The sequence below is a fragment of the Crassostrea angulata genome, chromosome 10 (genome assembly GCF_025612915.1).
Source record: "Crassostrea angulata isolate pt1a10 chromosome 10, ASM2561291v2, whole genome shotgun sequence".
In the NCBI taxonomy this organism is placed as follows: Eukaryota; Metazoa; Mollusca; class Bivalvia; order Ostreida; family Ostreidae; genus Magallana; species Magallana angulata.
In genome coordinates this window covers 21,574,987-21,596,266 of record NC_069120.1, presented here as the reverse complement: position 1 = coordinate 21,596,266, position 21,280 = coordinate 21,574,987, and the positions used below count along the sequence as shown (strand labels likewise).

General features: G+C 32.1%; 1 protein-coding gene across 1 annotated transcript; it reads right to left on the bottom strand.

Annotated features, from left to right (window-relative positions):
• Positions 1-4,462: 4,462 nt before the first annotated feature.
• Positions 4,463-20,613, bottom strand: LOC128164749 (beta-1,4-galactosyltransferase 4-like). Its single transcript, XM_052828742.1, has 9 exons — positions 20,559-20,613; positions 20,279-20,454; positions 19,229-19,399; positions 18,903-18,977; positions 18,388-18,617; positions 7,968-8,158; positions 7,729-7,851; positions 6,171-6,266; positions 4,463-5,668 (listed from the first exon to the last, which is right to left on the bottom strand). The coding sequence occupies exons 2-9, from the start codon at positions 20,394-20,396 to the stop codon at positions 5,545-5,547; spliced, it is 1,128 nt and encodes a 375-aa protein (XP_052684702.1). The 5' UTR covers positions 20,397-20,454; positions 20,559-20,613; the 3' UTR covers positions 4,463-5,544.
• Between the last annotated feature and the right edge of the window lie 667 nt (positions 20,614-21,280).

Here is a 21,280-nt window from a genome sequence, read left to right as displayed (position 1 = left end):
TGAGTACTGTTTATGAAACATTGGTACCCCCCATTATGTGATTCACATATCAATATCAGATGTGGGCTCCATTTGCTCAGATAAATGGGATGTGTCTGTCTTGTCGCCTAGTATTTACGTGGCGCTTTGGAATTCTTGCTCGGTCCCTCACACTTCCGGTTTGTACAGATTTCTTTGTACAGATTACAACCTTGCAATTGGCATGTGGTGCCTTTTAAACACTGTGGCTACCTAAAACGACATTGTTTTTATTTGATAAGCATGCTGTGTCATGTTTAAGCTAAAATTACCGGTAATCGTTAAATTATTAACATTTTTTCTAACACCACTAAAGGACCATCATGCAGAGACCATACCAACTGCCCTGCCACGCTCTTCTGTGGTAAAACGCGCCATACTCCGTCGGTTTTTTGTGAGGTTTTAGTAATGCATGCATCAATAATAAGATCACAAAAAAGAAAGTAAAGATTTATCTTACTAATAATTAAGGTGACCTATTTAAACATTAAATACATCTTTAAATTTTTTTAGGTTGTAAATATTATTTTATTTTAGATGGTGCGTCAGCAATTTTGTCTAGTGTCGAAGAAAAAAAATAAGAAATCTGAAATTTTTTCCGAAAAGTAATAAGGTCTTCCGTTCGAAACGGAAGACCTTAATAATAGCATCCTTGCAATTGGGTAGTTTAGATTCAAGTTTGTCAAAAGCATGATCTTCATTGGTATACATCGGGTCGGGGGTGGTGTTGATCATATTTTACATTTAAAATAAAAATCAAATCATTCTCAAAAACTGTATGGCCAAAAAAAAAATGTATGGCATTACTCATAAGCAAGCGCATTGGCATGTTGGTGAATCTCAATTTTGCAAAATGTGCCACTGGACAAATCTTGGGACCAAAAGGGAATCAAAGTTTGGTGTAGATTTATATATGTATTTGAACAATTGTTGAGGATGTTATTGAAAACTACAAAGCTTAATATTTGATATGACTATAAAATTCCCCTTTTACAAAAGAGGTTCAATGTTTAACATACTATTACAAAAGGGTTTTATATTTAACTTAAGAATATTTGGAGAGAAAATTGATTTTTTGAATGCATGATATTCTACATTATCTAAATAGCTGATTTTTATGGCTTTATTGTTACCCGTGTGAGAATTGGCTCATGAGTCTCTTGTTTTTTGTTTCTAAAAGATGTTTGGAGGAAAGACATAAATCTGCTGTCTAACCATCATTCATTCCCACCGCCCCAACCAAAGAATTTATTAGTAATATCATTGATTGCTTCATAATGTTCTTGTGTCAAGGCCGAAACACAACCGAAATAGGACGTGTATGGCAATCTAAAGTCAAGTGTTTTGAAAATATAACATATACATTTTTGCTTTATATTTCATTTCATCAAAAAAACAAACAAATGCATTTGCATTTGCAAAAGATAAATCATTATTGATAAATCAGTTCTTATAGGCGACAGCAAAATGCTTGGTTTGTCAACGTACCAAGAATTGAAGTTGTGATAGTTTCTCACGAGAAGATACACATCGTGAAACACAAAAAAGTTGTTTGCAGAGTCTCAGAGCGATTAGTTCTCCCTTACATCCATTAATAAACTGGAAACACCCAATTTTAAAGCTGCTTAGTCCGATTTGATATCAAATTTTGTGCACGCTTTTAAACGATGGTTATGCTAAGTATATGTATAATAATATAGGCATTGCAGAAGTTTTCCAAATCAATTTAAGCCAAATTTCAATGAAAAAAATTATGTACAAAGTTTGTTGCCAAAACAAAAACATAAAAGGGTATCCCGTTATTTCGCCTCATATTAAAATTCACCCCTGACATCGAGACGGGTATGGTTGTATTACGGCTTAGAAATCGCTATAAATAAAGGTCGTAATGTTCAGGCAACTCATAAATATAACTGTGTACGTTTTGTTCGCTATTATTTCTGAAGATTGCTTTGTTTTCAATCGATGCATAGCATGCAGGTTGAATAACCTTTTGGATTTCCTTTTCTAAACATTCCCACGATGCATTTTGGTTTATTTTATCGTTTGCCCAAAAATAAATTATTTTTTTTACTTTGAATATTTCTAACTTTGAAAGAAGACCGTTTCTGCTGGTGTAAATAGGAGAAAGTTCATATCTTTCTAAAATAATTGGTAGTATGGAAAACTATTTGACACTGTAGTAACAAAACAATTGAGTTATATTGATACCAACACGAATATCCCATGCTCGGTACATAATCGGTACTTAATACTTATCGTTGAATTCAATTTGTTAACGCTTTTCTTGCAAATCCAATGCAAAACACCAATACCATTTATAATTCGAATAAGTTCTTTTTTTGAATATTTAAAAAATATATTTTTATTCATATTAGGTTTAGCTTAATTAAGGTGGCTCGACACACTATTTATCATTTGATGGATGGATAAGGAATCTTGGTTGAAATATGATTACATAAGAAAGAGACCACTATCTGCTTTCAATTATTTTACATATTTTTTTTTGTATTTTCTATCTGAAACCAGAAACCTTGTTTTGTCTGCCAACCAAACATTTCAGAGCGTTTATTGTCCCAACTGATGAACCATACAATTCTATAGTTACATGTCAAAAACGGCCAAATAAACTTTAGAATATTTTTTTTTTAAAAAAACTCAATATATTTATTAAATTTGTAGAGTAAAATCTACCTCTTGATTGTCCCTCGCATTAATCAATTATGATACAATGATATTTCAACAAGAAAATGAAACTACAATTTAAAATGTGAAATTCAATAAAATTGGAAAATCTTATTTTGCCTCTTTACTTTTCTGTGATATTCTTTAAAACACTTTCAAAAACCCTGTAAAATGAAGTGGTGTAGTTTGCATGTTAATACGGCGACTCTCGATCTCGACGTGAATTTAACATACTTCATTTTCCGAGACCCAGTGGCTTGTTGCAGAGAAAGTCAAAGGTAAGTAAAGAAACAATATCAGTAGCATCAATTGCATGAAAAATCTAATGGTACTAATTTTTGTCCCCCGCCGCAACGCGGAGCGGGGACATAGAAATGCCGGGCGTCCGTCCGGGTGTCCGTGGGTCCGTGCGTCCGTCCGTCCGTGTGTCCGAGTTTCCGTCCGTCACACTTTTTTGTAAGCGCTCTAATGCCTACAAATTTTGACGGATTTTCATTAAATTTATACCAAATGTTTATACCACTAATACTTTGGTCAATTTTGAAAATCATCATTGGTCGATACTTTTTGTTGGAGTTATGGGACTTTAACCACAATAATGACTCCGTTTTATCCAAAAATTGACCTTGTAAGCGCTCTCCTGCCTACAAATTTTGACGGATTTTCATTAAATTTATACCAAATGTTTATACCACTAATACCTTGGTCAAGTTCCTAAATCAGCCTTGGTCGATAGACTCGATACTAGTATACTGCTTGACCGGCGGGGGACCCAGGAATTCTACTCTTGTTTTCACAGAACTTGCGTATAAATAAGGTATTTGGTCTAAAACTATCGCACGTGTTTGGGCGCGATAAAAAACATTTTTTTTTTCAATGGGTGGCACTGTAGCTCTTTTTTTAGAAGGAGAATTACAGACCTACAGCAGCTGCTACCGATTTTTAGGCTCTAAAATATCATGATTTCGGCCAAAATAATATTTGTTGTTTCTTTAAAAACACCATAAAAATCATATATGATAAAAAAAATCATATAACATGAACGAATGCCCATCTTGGGTTCTAATTTCCTAGTAATTTGACAAAAATTTCATGGTTTTTTAAGTTCTGTTAGCCATATTTTTATTAGGAAAGCCGTAAAGAAGTCTTAATTTGAAGCAAAATTGAATTAGTGTCGTCCTGTACAAAATTGATCTGCTATATATTCCTTAGAAGAGAAATTGTTCTTCTGAAGAAATTAATGATTCTTTTGAATTTCAATTTCATTTATCATAAGAGCTTAAGTTTTATGCAGACTTTTCATACTAGTAGATTTTTGCAGCAAAAAAAAAAAAAATTCTAAAAAATACAGCTCATATTGCTTTGAATATTCATTATAGCTCTGCAGATACATGTACACGGCTGCTTGATTTTTTTTAAATAGGCTCTAGCAGCCCGTAAAAATCATTAAGCGTCTATCTTTCAACCATATAATCTTAACACCGTTTTATTAGAAATAGTCACCGGTTCTACAACGTATATCGTTTTCTAATCGTTCCCTCATGAGCAATGCATGCATGTGGTTCATTATATATGTTTGCCCTTCTACACTTGCAAACGGTTTTGCCAAAAAACAAAGGGCAATAATATCCAAAATCGGCCCATTGCAAATTAAAGATTTGATGGTAATTTTTTTTTTAGAAAGATATGATTTGTTTACAATATTTCAGCAATATTTTTATTAAAAAATCGTATTATAGTTAGTTTGAGGGCAAAAGTTTGAAAAACCTAAAAATTATCACCGACTTCTAAATTTCTATTTTTAATTAATATCAGGTAATTAAAAGTGAGTAGTATTACAATGCACACAACATATCATTAAAAAAACATAATATTCATGAACACTGCATAAAGTTCAATTTTTTTGGTAAAAAGACTTTTAAATATAACGAAAAGTCTGATTTTAGGAAGTATTACAGTGTATATATATCTTTGCAATATAAAACATCAAAGTACAGTCATGTATTCAATTCTAGGTATATTAGTGTAGAATACAAACCAGTTAATAATTATTTATAAGGATAGATGAAAATTATGACAAAAACTTGAATTTTCCGTACAATGTTCAATAAAAATATTTCTATATAATTATATTTTTTTTCAATCAGTACATATAAACTAATGGATTTCTCAGATATCTTTTAAACATAGAACCCTTTTCAAGATAGGAATTGATTTGATGTTTCAACAATTTAATCATAATAACTTAAGATAATTCAAATCATATTATCAACCCACTTGACAAGCATAACAATAATTATGGAAAGAGAAGAATTGGTATAGAAAATAAGTGTTATAAAGAGTTTTGAATTCACCAAGACTTAAATTCGCTGGAGACAAAGATGGCAAAAGACGTGAAAATAAAACGTGGCGAATACTTCCATAAATATAGTGTTTTACATCTATTAATTCGTCCTCTGTTTCACATATACGTCGAGGTAGAACTATTTATTAGTTCCATTCTTCAAAAGTGCCAGAGCTAAATTTTATTTTAAAAAATGGCCTTCTCCTTTCTATTTATTCCTATTACTTGTTTTCATTTTCCACGTTTTTCCCCTTTTTAAACAACCCATCCTTGTTTATAGTTTACTTGATCTTTGAAGTCGATGTAATGCGGTATGATGCTGAAACAATATTCTCTGATCATTTCCTTTTCAATTCCTTTTAAATTCCAAAGCCGGTTCTTCTGTGTTGATTTGTTGAATAATATAAATATGCCTCCATTAGATGATACACATGAGGTTAGTTCTTCATGTTTTAAAATCACTTCATACTCTTAAACAATAATTTTTTAAATCGTTCTCAGACGATTTTTACAATGATATGTATGAATAGTTTTTTATATGTCTTCTGAATTATTCCATATTTAAGGGAGATCAGTCCGTCTTTCCACATCCGCTCTTTTCCTTTACTTATAATATCAATCCTGAAGAATAAACAAATGGTTAAAATGATCTGAAAATAACTTCAAAATTGCTTAAGTAATATTAACTTCTACAGAATCAATTTTTTGTGAAAAGCACAAGCTATTGTATCATTAAGGTGGTATAGGACACTTCATATTGTGACGTATTGATTATCGAAACAAAAAAATCAAGTGTAATTTTAAAAACAGTTTCTTTCCCCGAATAGAACAATAACAGCTTGGCGCAGTGGGTTAGGGATTTCCCTTCGAATCTGTAAGTTATACGTTCGAATCCCGCTGGCGTTTTAAAACTTTTACTATCCCAAAAACGTATTTTTTTTTTGCTCATTATTGTCAGATTTGAAAATTCTAAACTAGTGAAAGAGTTTTAATTACAATGCACACAAACATCACGTACCACCTGAAGATAATCGTACCGATAGATAGATAGATAGATAGATAGATAGATAGATAGATAGATAGATAGATAGATAGATAGATAGATAGATAGATAAGAACTCACCTTTTGGGATTTGCTACAGCAGGTTTGTGGTGAAGTGCGGAATATCTTCCAACATCATTTATTGATCGGTATACTGACATTTGAGACCACGCCACTCTGCAAGGTATACATGGATTACACAAACAGATTACATAACTAAATTATAATAAATAAATATGAATATATATATAAGTTTTATTACAGAGTACAAGCGGTCCAATCTATGGAGAAAATGATAAATTTGTATATTTCAATTTTCAAACCGATAATAAAGTAAAATATTTTTTACTTTTACACGTGTATTTTAACTTTAAATCTCCACACACATTCATGCAATATCTAGTGAAAATGCATACACAATTATCAAAAGCAATTATAGACATTAAAGAAAATATTAACAACTGAATTGTAGTCATACACATTCTTAGAAATTTAAAAAGTATATTCTAATTAAAGAAATCGTCTAAAAAATGCATGAAATGAATAATTTATAATAAATCAATAGTAAACGAGCGAAAATTTTATTTAAGACAGGAATATGGATAGGAGATATTAATTATCAAAATTTCTTTAAACTGCATAGTTGAAACACATTGATAAATATAGAGGCAGTGCACTTTTGACTTTTTTTTTTGGTCAACGGAGTCATTCAGGTGACCTACTGTAATTGGTCTTCGTCCGTCATCGTGCCTCGTTCGTCGTTCGTTTACAATTTTACATTTTTATTTTGTTCTTGAAAACTAGAAGGCCAGTTGTAACATGTTTAAAAGGAAGTATATATATGGTAAGAGAAATCTAAAATATGAAAATCATGATTTTACCACCCCGGGGTCTCATAGGCGGGGCCAAATATGCAAAAAGAGTGCAAAACTTGAAAAATCCTTTTCTTTATTACCACACATGTGGGGGAAAATAAGTTCATTGTGATAATGTCAATTAAGTCCTCTACCAGAATTGTGAAATTAATGGCCCCGAGGTCAGGGGTTCAGACCCTTGGTTGGGGCTAACATGGCAATATAGTAAAATATATTAAATCTTAGAAAATCTTCTTCTCAACCCCCATATATATTTAATAAAAACTAAATGCATGGTAATGAATTTCTCTACCTTAATTGTGAAATCCATGGGCACTGGAAAAGTGGTTTAGGCACTAGGGCTGTCAAATATGGCCAAATAATGAAAATATATCGATTTGAAATATTTTCTTCAGTATTATCATAGTCGAGAGAGAGAAAGTCATGCATTGTTACATTGTATTATGTCCATAATGTCCAAAAATTAAATTGTGGAATTCACTGCCCAGGCCAGGCCATAGTTGAAGCTTTTGAAAAGGGGGAGGGGTTGAAGTCATCTTCTGATGTATCATATTGACGATTTACAATTTACAGTTTTGGTATCGAAGAATCTTAAAAACGAAAGTACGTTATAATGTAAGATATGTGTTTTACTCTTTGATTTCAGCATTAGAGGGTAAACCAATTTTAGATTTATTTTTGTTGTCATGTGTTCGGCCTCTTTACGATACTGTTATTCTTCTTTTGCAGAAGACTGTTTTATAATGTGAAGAAAAAACACAAACCTGTTGTAAAAATCATCATCCTCACCACCCCAACCAAAGAATTCATTTGAAAACCCATTGACAGCTTCATATTGTTCTCGTGTCAAGGCCGAAACACCACCAAAATAGGACGTGTATGGCAATCTGAAATAAAGTTTTGTAAAAAATAAATACATGTTTAGTTATATTTCATCATATTAACAGATGAATCTGCAAAAGATAAAAAGATATATAATTGAGAAAAAACCCATAACCCTTACTTGTACTGCCATTTCTCAGAGGCAACAGCTAAATGTTTTGGATGGTCAACAGGACAGGTGTAGATATTGTGGTCGTTTTCCGGGAGAAGATCCACATCGTGAAGCACAAAGCAGTCGTAGTCTGAGTCTTTGAGAGCTTCTTTAAATCCAACATTAAACAGGAAACCTCGATTGAATTCAAGACCCTTAGTCTGAATTCGAAAAAGATAATTGTACATTTTTTTACTTCCTATATGATTATATAATCATTAATATCTCTTGGGACGGAAAATAATTTTTCGGTATATTAAAACAAATTTATACATCAAAATACACTCTAGTTCTAAAGCCTTATTAACTCTCTAATTAATAAACAGACAGCTGACGCCAGACTCTTTATGGCAGAGTGATTGACACTGAGTGTTCCTTTCTGATACCATTTTGATATGTATCCGATGTTTCAATTTCTTACTGGCGAATGTTTCATTACCTTGTTGTCTCCATTAATTTTCCAAAAAACGCAAGAGAGCGTGGTCGGGATGTTATACGAAAGTTTTAAGAAATACGCAAAAAATATTCATTATAAAAGTGTTTAAGCCTGTCACGCTTAGCCCCATGTCGTCAGCATACAAGCGGGGACAGAACCACAATCTGGTACATGTAACTAGGGGTAAGTAATGTACATGTATATACCAGGTTGCAGGGAAGGTAGGAAAACGGGCAGTTATACATTCCTTGATTGAGAAGGTAATTATATACCATTTTGACCGACGATCCCCGTATGCCCTTAGTTGTCTTAGTTTTTTTCTAACTTTTAGATATCAGTGTCATACACAGTAAAACTCATGCCGCCTTTTACTGAATTTAAAGCTAGTAATGTGTCGTTAATAAAGGGGAAGGAAACTAAAATATGTTGTACAATAAATCATTTAATTATCATCTACTACTCGTATAATTGTAAATCGTATTTATTTTCAATAAAAACCCCGAGACAATGAATCAAGAAAATCGATCGCTTAAGGTGGAATAACACATCATCACAAAATGGCTGACCTCTGATCGAAACGACAATTCGTTTTATTAAAAGGATTTTATCGACAATAACATGTCACTTACTCCAATGCCGAGTGGATAAAGTGTCGGGCTTGAGATCCGTACATCCCGAGTTCGAATCCTGAAGGGGTTTTTGTTGTTACTTACTGAATTGAATTTTTAGATATTCATTTTTTATCCCCAAACTGGAAATTTCTCGCTTATTTGACATACGTACAGGTTATTTATGATTAAATCTTTCATAATCAAACAATGTTATTTGATTGACTTTTTCCACCTTAATTGAAATTTCCCGCCACTATGGTAGCTGTCATTGAACTTTAATCTTTGACGTCGCACCATATATTCCGGTTTGGTTTTATCAATATAGCATCAGTATTAACAAATCATGATATTCGCTCTAGATGACAAGTTCCGAAAAATTTGAAACAATATCGATTTGAGACTGTTCTTTCACCTTTGACTTTCCACTAAATTATAAACCAACGTCAAACGGAGCACGTAAAGCGGAAGTTGGTGTCAAGATGTCGGGGTCAACGGATGCTAAGTATCGAAGAAAATGTTTTCCATCGTTTTCTCGACATGGTACATGTAATATTCCGACTTGAGAGAATATACTTAAAACATCCCGATTACATTTATAACATACTTTTTCAGTTAGCAGTTTTTCAGAGCTTGACTTGGAAAAAAAATTAACTCAAGGTCATTTCCAACTTTGAATGATAGCAAATTAACAAATTAACAGCTGTCCTATATTTGATAAAAATGCATATATTTATGCATACATGTATTAATTCTTTGGATTGACGTGTGAACCTAAACATTATCAATTTTGTTCAGTCGAGTACTTGAGCAACAGAAAGGCATAAACCAGCGTTTTACAGAGCACTAGCTGTATACATGTACATTGTATATACAAACCAAACCGGAATAGATAGTGTGACGTTAAAATAATTGATTATTTTTGTGATCGGCTTTGGCCGATCACTGTTGTGTCCATATGAGGCATCCGGCAAATGCTTCCACGTGCGCACACATTCCGCGTGCATACGTAGTTCTTATAAAAACTTGAAACTTTGGTTTAGTATTTATATATCATTTTACTCAATTTTATTTCAATTCATTTACCTTAAGAGATGCAAACAAACATTAAATACAGTTCGACCTGTTAATTCAAGAATGCACATTTTGTCTCACGCGTAAGAATTTCGATCGAAAAATTCATTCAGTAATGCAGTTGACCTCGATGAACTGACCTCGATCATAAGAAGATGCTCCATGAACTGACCTCGATCTATTGATGTTTATATAATAGTGTTGTGATGTACTATGCCTAAATAGTAGTCAGGGTTTGATACATAGTGCACGAGCCGGAGGCGAGTGCACTATGTATCAAACCCTGACTACTATTTAGGCATAGTACATGCACAACACAACACTATTGTTATTATTATGCCGACTGTTGAATAAACTGACGTACTTTGCTATAAGTAGCTGTGACGTTCGAGTGTTGGCAAGTCCCTAAAAATAATCACCGGGAAAGCAAGCGTTTGTTTTGTTTTTTTCAAATTAATCAATTAATTTGATTGTTTATTTAATCAACAAGTTGTTGTACAATAAAAGGTCAACAAAGGTTTGTGTTCTTTTCAAGAAATGTGAGACGTTTGGCCTTACCAAGAAAACTCGAAATGTTTAGCAGACGAAATCTCATTGAATTTTTTTCTTGTACATTCTTTATCAAGCGTCATTCAAAAAAGCGTTTTTGTCATTCTCATGTAGAATTTCTTTGAAAAATGTTCAATTTGTTCAAAAGTTTATAATAAACTTTAACTTTAAAATTACCGTCAATGATGAAGTGTTTTTGGAAAAATTAATAATTTTAATTGCTTGATGTCAGTCGTATATATCTACGTTTTATATATATAAATACCATAGTTAATAATAGCGGCTAATTTAGCGTAGCGGTAACGCGTTGGGCTTCATGCTGGAATGATTTTAGCGTCGTGAGTTCGAATACCGCTGTCGGCACAAGTATTCAACATATACCGTGCTCTATTTCGGCATAGTATGCTTACGCTATTTGAAACCTTTGATACTATGCGAAAATAGATGAGTATTGAATATAGAGTGACAAACTGACAGAAGGCATAATAATGCATAATAGTAGCTAGGAAGACTGCTTGATTTATAAACAAGGTTACGTTATAATGCGACCTCAATAGCAAGTTATGATGGTATTCAATGTTTTTCAGTCGCATTAAATTATTTTAATACACCTCTTTCCTTGCATACGAAGAGCCCTACCTAGTATTCTGAAGAAGAAGAAGATATATTAACATTTAATAATTACGTTCAAAATATAAAACTAGACAAGGAGTTTACAAACGGCTTTCCCCAAATTTATTTCAAAATTAAATTTGTTGACGGTTTATAATAATGAAATTATGGTGTACAGATTCAAAATATTCTATATTTTGTAAAAATATAGTACTTTTTAAATTATTTTACATCAAACTGATCATGTTGATTGCTTCTAGCTATCTATAATTATATCATTGCCGATCATTCCTTTAAAAGGAATACTTGTTCTCATTTTCAATACGAAAGAGTTATACATCATGTCAGCCAGTAAATCCGATTTCTCCAACTTCAAACGCGCATTAAAGCTTTATTATGAGGTTTATTTTCAAAACAACATGACCACGTGATGATTTAAAGGGGCATGTCACGATTTTAGTCAAAAATTGTTTTTCCGATTTTAATGTTTACAATGCATTAGTGAGGCATTCTTAATAGGCAACCAAAATTTATTTGTCATTTGTTGAGTCAGTAAAAAGGAGTTTCAGAGCTTACAATTCCTAGCCATGTAAACAACGACGTCGCGCACGGTGTTGGTGTTAATTTCGGTAACGTAAAAAAACGTCAAAAACGTCATTTTCACTCATAACGTAATGATACATTTCATTAACCACAACATACAAATAAATTAAAAAATAAGACCGTTAAATTGATTTTTGTCCACATGTAAGAGATTTTATATTTCAAAACTGTTATATACATGTAAATAAATATTTGTAAGAAATATCAATGTTCAAAAGCATGCGATTCGCTCACAGCTTTCAATTCTTTTTCTTAAATTCTTAAATGAACTTCCTCTGAAATTAGTCATGTATTGTAAAGAATAGCTCTTGATTCAAAAAATGATATACAAAACTCCTTCATTCCCGAGTCTGTTCTACCTTTCTATGTTTCCGTTTTTCTTCATTAATGTTAATTCGTAGTGTAGCAGTCAAAGATCCCGTTGAAATCATCAAAATACATGTTCATCGTCGCATCACGTTTAACGTCATTGCGTCATTTTACATGTACCCATGTCGTCTATATCTTATTCGTAAAAAAAAAATTAATTCGACCGGTTAAGTTCAGATATTTGAAATCAATTTTGTCTTTTATTTATTATTCCTATATTTTATTATTATTATTTTTATACTTTTGCTACCTTCTTCACAAAATAATTTGTAGTTATTTATTATTTTCTCTAAAACTGTTTTTATGAAGAATAAAAACCCGCACACATACTGCATGCCGTAACGTTTAAGTCCTTGCGTCATTTTACGTGCCCGTGACATATGATGTTGACATCATTTTTTTTCTAAAAATCAATTATTTTTATTCGCAATACTTGTATATTTGGCATTGAATTGTTTGGGAGAAAAAGCACATTTCTAACTGCTATTCATTTTTGTGAATTTTCTGCGCGACTTTTTAAAAGAAGTGTCTAAGTTACTTTCTCTTTTCATTGCTTATGTAGTTTAATGTGTTTTTATGAAAGTGTGACATTTCATGTTGACATTTTAAAATGTTTCTATTAAGAAAATTTGCGGACACATTTGCTTCTTTTCAATGGCTATACAACCTATGAAAATGCACATTCTAAAATGATTTCTATTATTATGAAATATAGCCAACATTTTTTTTAATGGGCATGATACTTGTGATCGCCATGCTACGCATAACGTTCGACTGTGAAATGTAACTCTTGTGACACGTGTCTTGAATAAACTCTAGCATAACGATTTTTTTATCATAGAAAATTAAATTATTATAAAATATATATTACGAAAATTTTACACAGAAACAATTTCTCTTAAATTTTTTTTAAAAAGTCATATATTTAAAAAAAAATACAATAGATCATTGCTAGTTCCTGAGTCACAATTCATATTTTGGTAATTAACTCATCTTGCCCTGGCCATTTTCGAGGATTTTTTACGCATCTACAACTTCATTCTGGGAATTCTTTGATCCGGCGTCGATTCCTGGCATTGATTACGTCAAAAACGCTATGACGTATATCTGTTACATTATCAAAATAATAAGTCCACCAAAAATTTCCCTCCCAAAATTAAAGTTCACCGAGATACTGTTGTTTATTTGAGATATGTACCCAAAAAGTGTTACCTATCTACATGCTATTTCTAAAAAAAATTTCAGTTTTTAACACCGATTTATGAAATATAAAAAAAAATTCCTACATTTTATTACATGTTTTGTTGAAGTCCGTATACATTCGAACAGATCGGTATATAAAATTACATATGTCCAAATTTTTGTTTTTAAAAATAGTCAAATACTGTGCGCGCACCCTGAAAGGACATTTTAACACCAACACCGTGCGCGACGTCATCGCTTTTGTTTACATTTTCAATGTTCGAGTGAAAATTTCAATTCTAGACCTAGAATGAATGTGTTAAACGTTAAGAACTGTTTATCTATGCTTAAAATGAATAAGAAGATAGAAAAATCAGCTCGACAAAATGTTTCTATTGGTATATTGAACCTATGTAAACAAAAACAGGACACGAGCCTTGTTTACATGACACAGATTTGTGAGCTCTGTCTCTTTCTTAAAATAAAGACTGGCTCTCAAATTTCATTTGATAATTAGAAATGCATTTCTAAAGCATTGTAAAAAATAATTTAAATAAAAGAATTTGACCTAAATCGTGACCATGCCCCTTTAAACCACTTTTTTAATTTAAAGAAAATATGTTTTTGACTTTCCTTCCCCTTTATTTTCAATTTCTATGTATTTCATTTTAACTCTTTTAGAAAAAGTTCATTTAATCAAATTTTTAAAAATCATATCAATCTTGCAAATTTGAATCGATTGTGACATCATTTAAAACACTTTTCCTGGCATTTTATTTTATTCCGGAAGTTCAACATGGTATTGACATTGTAACATGGATATTGTATGGAAGTTGCTGACGATAAAGACAAAATGAATAAATGATTTTCAACATTAATAAAGTTTAGAGTTCTGACATGTTAAAATAGAGAATAGACGGTTTCGTCATATATAATGGTATAGCATCAATAAGGATTTTTTGAGTAACTAATTTGTTTGTACCGTATAGCAGTTGTATGAATTAATCGCCTCGAATTTAAGGTGCTAGTAAATGGATTTTAAAAGGTTATGTTTATCAATCTCAAGAATAAAATATATTTTCTCTCTCTTTCTCTAAAAACCTAATATAAGTTATTTCCTTACTTTTAAGGACTTCAGAAATAAACAATACATGTATTAATCTAAATGATTATTTCAGGTAATGCATTAGGTAAAAAAGAAATCAAAACAATGTTTTATTTGTTCATCAATTAAAAATGAAATTTCCGGTATTAATGCACTGACACGGAAGAAACTGCACGACAATGAACAGTTTATACCAGAAATTTGGTTTCAACTTTGACTTGAATAGACCAATTAACAGTTTGCAGAAGTTGTTTCCCTATATGGGGTTGATTAAATGGCAAAAATGGAAAGACCATAAAGTCCCTTTTTATGCTATCGAATATGTAGGCGGTCTATGCTGTGATGAATTTCTACAGATTAAATTTATTCATTCGATGAATGGGTAACCCCACACTGCGGTAATACAAATACAAGAAGAAAACAGATTTTGGATATAATATAATAAAGTTTTATACTTTTTCTCCAACGATGGCGACCATGATCAAACTTTTGCAAAGTGTGGTTGGATTGATCTATGTATTGACTTAGATAATAGAACTGATACTAGTTTCTTGCAACAAGTTAGTGATATGATTTATCTAAAACTGATATATTTTTCTTACCTCTTACGATAGATTTTTAAAAAGAAGATTGACAAATATATTCGCTTAGTCAACAGTTTACTATTTTCATGAAACTTTCTAAAACTCTAAATTTCATTAATTGCTTGAAAATGATGTTTATAATTTCAATTAAAGTTTTTAAAATATTGAGAGCAATCAAATGTAGTATTGAGTTTTAACATTTGATTAAAAGGAATCCTAGAACTTAGGGGTCATGATTATGACAGTTTCTGTGATATATGGTAATTTCTAACTCATGGGGGTGGGGGTGACCCCAGGGGTCAGATCTAATAAACCCTATATATTGCCAGTAACGGGCAATATATGATTATGAAAACCCTATAAAATTATCTTTGTCTGTTTTCAAGTTACCATTTACAATAGAGTTTACTATTCTTTCTACAAGGTTCAATGTAAGGTCCCACACCCTTTTGACCCCCCCCCCCCCGAAAAGTGGTTGTCTAACCCAAAATGAGAAAAACCAAACCCAGGATGCACAACTAAATATGCAGGCCTATTGTATCCTAGAGTTAAATTTGTAAAATTCTGTTCAGCCATCTCTGAGAAACAAGTTCAGAGCGGGGAAGAAGAAAAAGAAGAAGACGAAGAATAATAATAATACATGTATTAAGAACCGTACAAAAACAATAGTCTCCAAATTTCATTCGGGAGACTTATTATAATAATAAAGATTAAGTAGAGATAGGATCATCAAACATCAATAATCTAAAGATAATTGACAATTTCTGAATCTAAGGGGGTCAGGATGACCTCTTAGGGTCATGACTTACATACCATAATGATCTGATGCGCCATGACATCTTTGGATTAAAGTGGGGATTTCAATGGTTTTTATGATATTTGATAATATCAGGAAAGAGCACTTAGGATCATGACCTACATACCATCTGAAATGCCTTGAACAAAGAAACAATGAAATAATATGTACATGATATATGATCCAATTTAAGAACCCAGATATAGATCAATCATCTGTGTTTTGTAATACTTCCTATGTATATATATATACATGTATAAGTCTTTGTTTTGTTCTGTACTATTCATGTTCATGACTGTAGTATGGATTAGTCTTATTTTAAATTACATTTAAAAATTGCCAAATATATGACTTGGAACCCCCACTCCCAAACAAACTCAAATATAAACTGTTCTCTCTCCCCCCCCCCCCCCCCTTAATTGTCGAATGATCTGTTAAAATTAAAAAAATATATAATATGATTGTCTAAAAACTTTTATTAACTGGTAAAAAATGTTATTCTTAAAAAAATTACATTACACCTTGCATACTTGACAAATGATCTATTGAGATATGATCAGAGGTCATATTTCTACCTTGGGATCAATAACTAATATCCATTGACAAATTAAAATTAATAACAATAAAATATTCAAATTATAAATGTTTATACTCCACATCAGAATGTCAGAGTGTCTCCAAGGGGGCATAATCTATATACAATTTGACGTAAAATGACACAAAAAGCATCTAAAACCGGCAACCGCCACGGGGAGGGGACATAATCCCACCCCTTTCTCTAAATCTGTGCACGCGATGATGTACATGACACACAAAAGCACATCTAAACCCGGCATTCGCCACGGGGAGGGGGCATAATTTAATTTTTAATTTTGTTTGTAATAATTATATAGACTATTATACTTTCTATGACATGAAATGTTAAGATTACTGATTAACTGAAAATTTACTGCAAACAGTTCAACCCCAAATTGCACATACAGTGCTGCTCATGTACGTGTATATCATATGGGAAGGGATCTCATCCTTCAGTTATGAAAATTATTATTTTTAAATGTATGACCGGAGCCTGCATGTGGCCTTCATTTTTAATTAAACTGGTGCAAAACAGTGTTATTTAGGGTAAATACTTGGTGCAGGAATTACTGTCTAATGACAGCATCTAGTATTCCTTTGTAAAAATTTGATCCCTCCCCATTATGGCCCCACCTTACCCCCGGGGATCATGATTTTCCAACCTTTGAATTTACAATACTTGAGGATGCTTCCACACAGGTTTCAGCTGTTCTGGGTGATTATTTTCTGAGAAGATTTTAATATATATATATATACAAATAATAAGCACAAACATTGCAATAACTCTCAAATTGACATATACCTGCCCATAGTGAATGATAAAGATATACATAAAGCACAGAGATATTCACCTTTTTGGAGCTCCACCTCCGCCCCGGCCGGGGCTTGAACTCACGACCTCTGGAACCCATTCTCCTAGCAGTGAGCGGCCACCGCGCTAACCACTGGGCCATCTAGGCAAGACAAAACACCTTGCTTTCGATGACGAAGGGAAACTAGCGCGCTGGTCGCTCACTACACGGTCGTTTGAGATACAGGTGGATTGCAGTTAAACGACAATTTGAGAGGATCGGGACGATACACATTGCATAGATATATACAAATAATGCAATTGCAATGTTTGTGCTTATTATTTGTATATATCTATGCAATGTGTATCGTCCCGATCCTCTCAAATTGTCGTTTAACTGCAATCCACCTGTATCTCAAACGACCGTGTAGTGAGCGACCAGCGCGCTAGTTTCCCTTCGTCATCGAAAGCAAGATTTTTGTCTTGCCTAGATGGCCCAGTGGTTAGCGCGGTGGCCGCTCACTGCTAGGAGAATGGGTTCCAGAGGTCGTGAGTTCAAGCCCCGGCCGGGGCGGAGGTGGAGCTCCAAAAAGGTGAATATCTCTGTGCTTTATGTGTATATATATATATATATATATATATATATATATATATAGATTTTGAACATTTCTAAAATCAGTTCAATTTCCAATAATTCCTCATTATTTCCCATTCAAAAAGGGCGTGGTTCCATTGTTCCACAATTTTCATTCCTCATTGCCTAAAGGTGCTGTGTGCAAAGTTTGGCTGAAATTAGTCCAGTGGTTCTGATGATGATGTTTTGAAATGTGAGAAGTTTACAGACAGACGGACGGATGACAGACAAAATGTGATCAGAAAAGCTCACTTGAGCTTTCGGAGGAGGGTGGGGGGTTAATAAAGACTCTCTCTTACTGATTTAAAAGAAATATAATAGAAAAATTTCTTTAGAATTACATGCATGCTGTTGGTTGTTGGAAATTGGAAATAATGAACTGATTTTTAAAACAGATCATTTTTTAGCTACAAATAATATAAAAATAAAAAAAAATTAAAAAAATGAATTTCCCAAAAGAAAGTATGGTTACCTGTTCCACGACATATATTCCATATTCAAGTTGCTGCTTCATAAGAAAGGTGTGCATGTGGTTCAGAAAAATTCTTAAATGACTTTCCCTATCACGAAATGGAATGAGTATGGCTACTTTCTGTCGAGCTGTACAGTTTTTTGGCTTATATTTGCCGTCCTTTATCGTTTCATATTTCTTTTCAATGGCCTCCATGGTCTGTGGTGTCTTATCGACTTTTAATTTCCCAACTATTGTGTATTTGAAATAAAAAAAATAGAGTAAACCTTTGCTTTCACATAAGCTATATTAAAGATATTATGTGCAAAATCATGGAAAAATATTTTGTAACTATTCAACATAACAAACATATGTTCTTGATTGTCTTTTATAAGTAATTTTCTAGTTCTAAGATTGTTATAATATGAACGATAAAAAAAATCGCTGTTACTTAGGATACAATTTCATTCTTCAATTATGATGTGTTACATTGCATGATGGTCGTTATAGATAAGGAAATAGAGTCATTATGATACCTAACCCGGAAGGAATTAGTTGGCATTTTTTAAGTGCACCATCTGCTTTATCTGTAGTTGTTGTGTAGTTGTACTCTGCAACAGTACAATTAGAAATGTTTCCGTTATTCAAGTTTTGATCTCAACTTATAAATAAGTGTATTAGGTTTTTTGATATACAAGAAATGTTTGCAAAATGCAATTACGATGTACCAACTACATTTTATGCATTTATGCATCTTTTTCAATATAAGCAATTTTTTTCTTATATTATTATAAAATATTGACTGACTATATCATTAGTTTGAAGCCATGTTTTGAAGACATTTTTAAATGAACTAAGTTACCAAAGTATGAAGTTAGCAAGGTATACGTCTTTTTTCTCTCTTCAGTCTCGGTAGAATCTGAATTGGTGTAGCTTTTATTTCTCTCGTCTGTTTTTGCAGATTCTACATAAATGTACATCTTGTTTCTCTCTTCTTCTCTTCCAGCATTTAAATGAACAATGCTGTTGTTGTCTTTGTAATTATATAAGAAATAATTATATATATATAAGGATGAATTTTACTAAGGAAGTGACTAGCAAAGATTGGATTATTATAAACCTGAATATTAGAGTAATTGTTTTAAAAATATCAAATTTTTATAAAAATTAATAATCAGTGATAACATTTAACATATTTATACTTTAAAATTAAAACTCTCTGTATCGAAAAAAAAATGGTAAAAAAAGAAGAAAATTTTGACTAATTTTTGTGACTTTTTTCATCAAATGAATTTCGGTAGCTCTTTAATAAAAAGTAAAGTTTGGATCGTTTATTCAGTGTTTGGCAGAGTTTTATTGGTTTTACCTTACCTACTTTTCTTATACTTGTATCACATATAATGCAAAAAAATCGAAAATGCCTAAATGTATATCAATTTTTTATCAATGCTATCATTGAATTTTAATAATTAACTGTCTAGTTATATCTAGTTAACGAGGATTTTTAAAATTGAGCTCTATGTAATAAGATATTAAAATACTAATTAATGCGTCGTTTTCCTGTTCTTTGGATGAACTTTTTATTTGCACAACCTATTGGAAGTAAGAAGTGTAGGATTTGTCAATAGCGTTATCGAAAAAATACATTTAATTTAGTTGATTTTGTTAGTTTCTACTAGTAACTGTTTACATGTATTCATTAGCTGTAAAATTAAGAAAAATTACAAGTCCTTAATATTTTTTTCAGATCGCTAAAGATTTTTAACTGATTTTTTAACTATATATACATGTACATTTATATTCGAATATAAAATGTTAAACATTAAAATATTATAGTTATAATTATGCAATTGTGGCGAAGAAAAATAATATATAAAGAAAAACATGATGATTGTAAAAGTATTATACTTACTGAATGGTTGTTGAGAAATAAAGGTATAATCTCTTGTATAGTAAAATATCCATGCGCAAATAAAAAATAGTTGAACAGTGATAACAGCACGGAATGAGAGCTTGGCAATGGCTGACATAACGTTGCAGGTTCATTGATGATTTCACATATCACCGATGAAGGTCTTGATACTTTTTCTGTAAAAAATTAATTATGAATAGATCAGTAATTATGAATAGCTCAACTGTTAAATAAGCAAGGAAATGAATAAGAAATTTTGAATAAACCCAGTATTTATTACCGGTATTTTTCGTTGAAAATTAGAGCCTAACCCGCTATAAAACCAAACAGCACTGATAAATATTGTAATAAGTGCATCATTAAATCGGTCACTTTTTATGTCTACTTTCATGGTCACGTGACAGCTAAAATTGAAATTGACAGCTAGACATAACGTACACAAACACAAGAGGAAAAAAATCTTGATAGAAAATTTATACAGACTTTTTCTAAAATCAAATGTTAAAAACATGTTTGTCGTTTAAAATGATTTTGATACAGTCAACGTCAACACCGAGTGGAACAAAAATATATATAGTAAGGGTGCTGTCACTCTAAGTCAGAGGGGTGGATCCCGTTACAGGTGTGGATTCCCGCTTGATCAACATACAAGTAGAACCATTTTAACAAGAGCTTGGATTTTGGGTAGTTGGTGTCCAACAGCAATATGACGTAGGCCTGTCTATTTCATTGCTGGCGACACCATTGCTATTTGAAATCAACAAGATTTGTCTGGCTTTTGAGCTAAAACTACGCAATTGGTGAATATTTTCGTTATTTTCAACTTGTTTTGACGCAAGAAATAAATAGTTACGTCCTACTGAAAGTCCAAGGCCTTGTTAAAATGGTTCTATATGTAGACAGATTGTTGTGTAGAAAAACAGAGGAGGGGGATTCAGACTTAGTAGTTATAGAGATTTTACAACAGAGGGCAGTTTAAGAAATAGTCCCTCGCGGTGCTTC

What these genes read in the sequence shown, in the direction of transcription:
- LOC128164749 (XM_052828742.1), bottom strand. Translation starts at nt 20,396, where the DNA reads ATGTCAGCCATTGCCAAGCTCTCATTCCGTGCTGTTATCACTGTTCAA. An exon ending in TCTGAGAAATGGCAGTACAA is followed by an intron (nt 7,852 to 7,967) that starts GTAAGGGTTATG and finishes ACTTTATTTCAG; the next exon opens with ATTGCCATACACGTCCTATT. An exon ending in GCTGTAGCAAATCCCAAAAG is followed by an intron (nt 5,669 to 6,170) that starts GTGAGTTCTTAT and finishes TTTATTCTTCAG; the next exon opens with GATTGATATTATAAGTAAAG.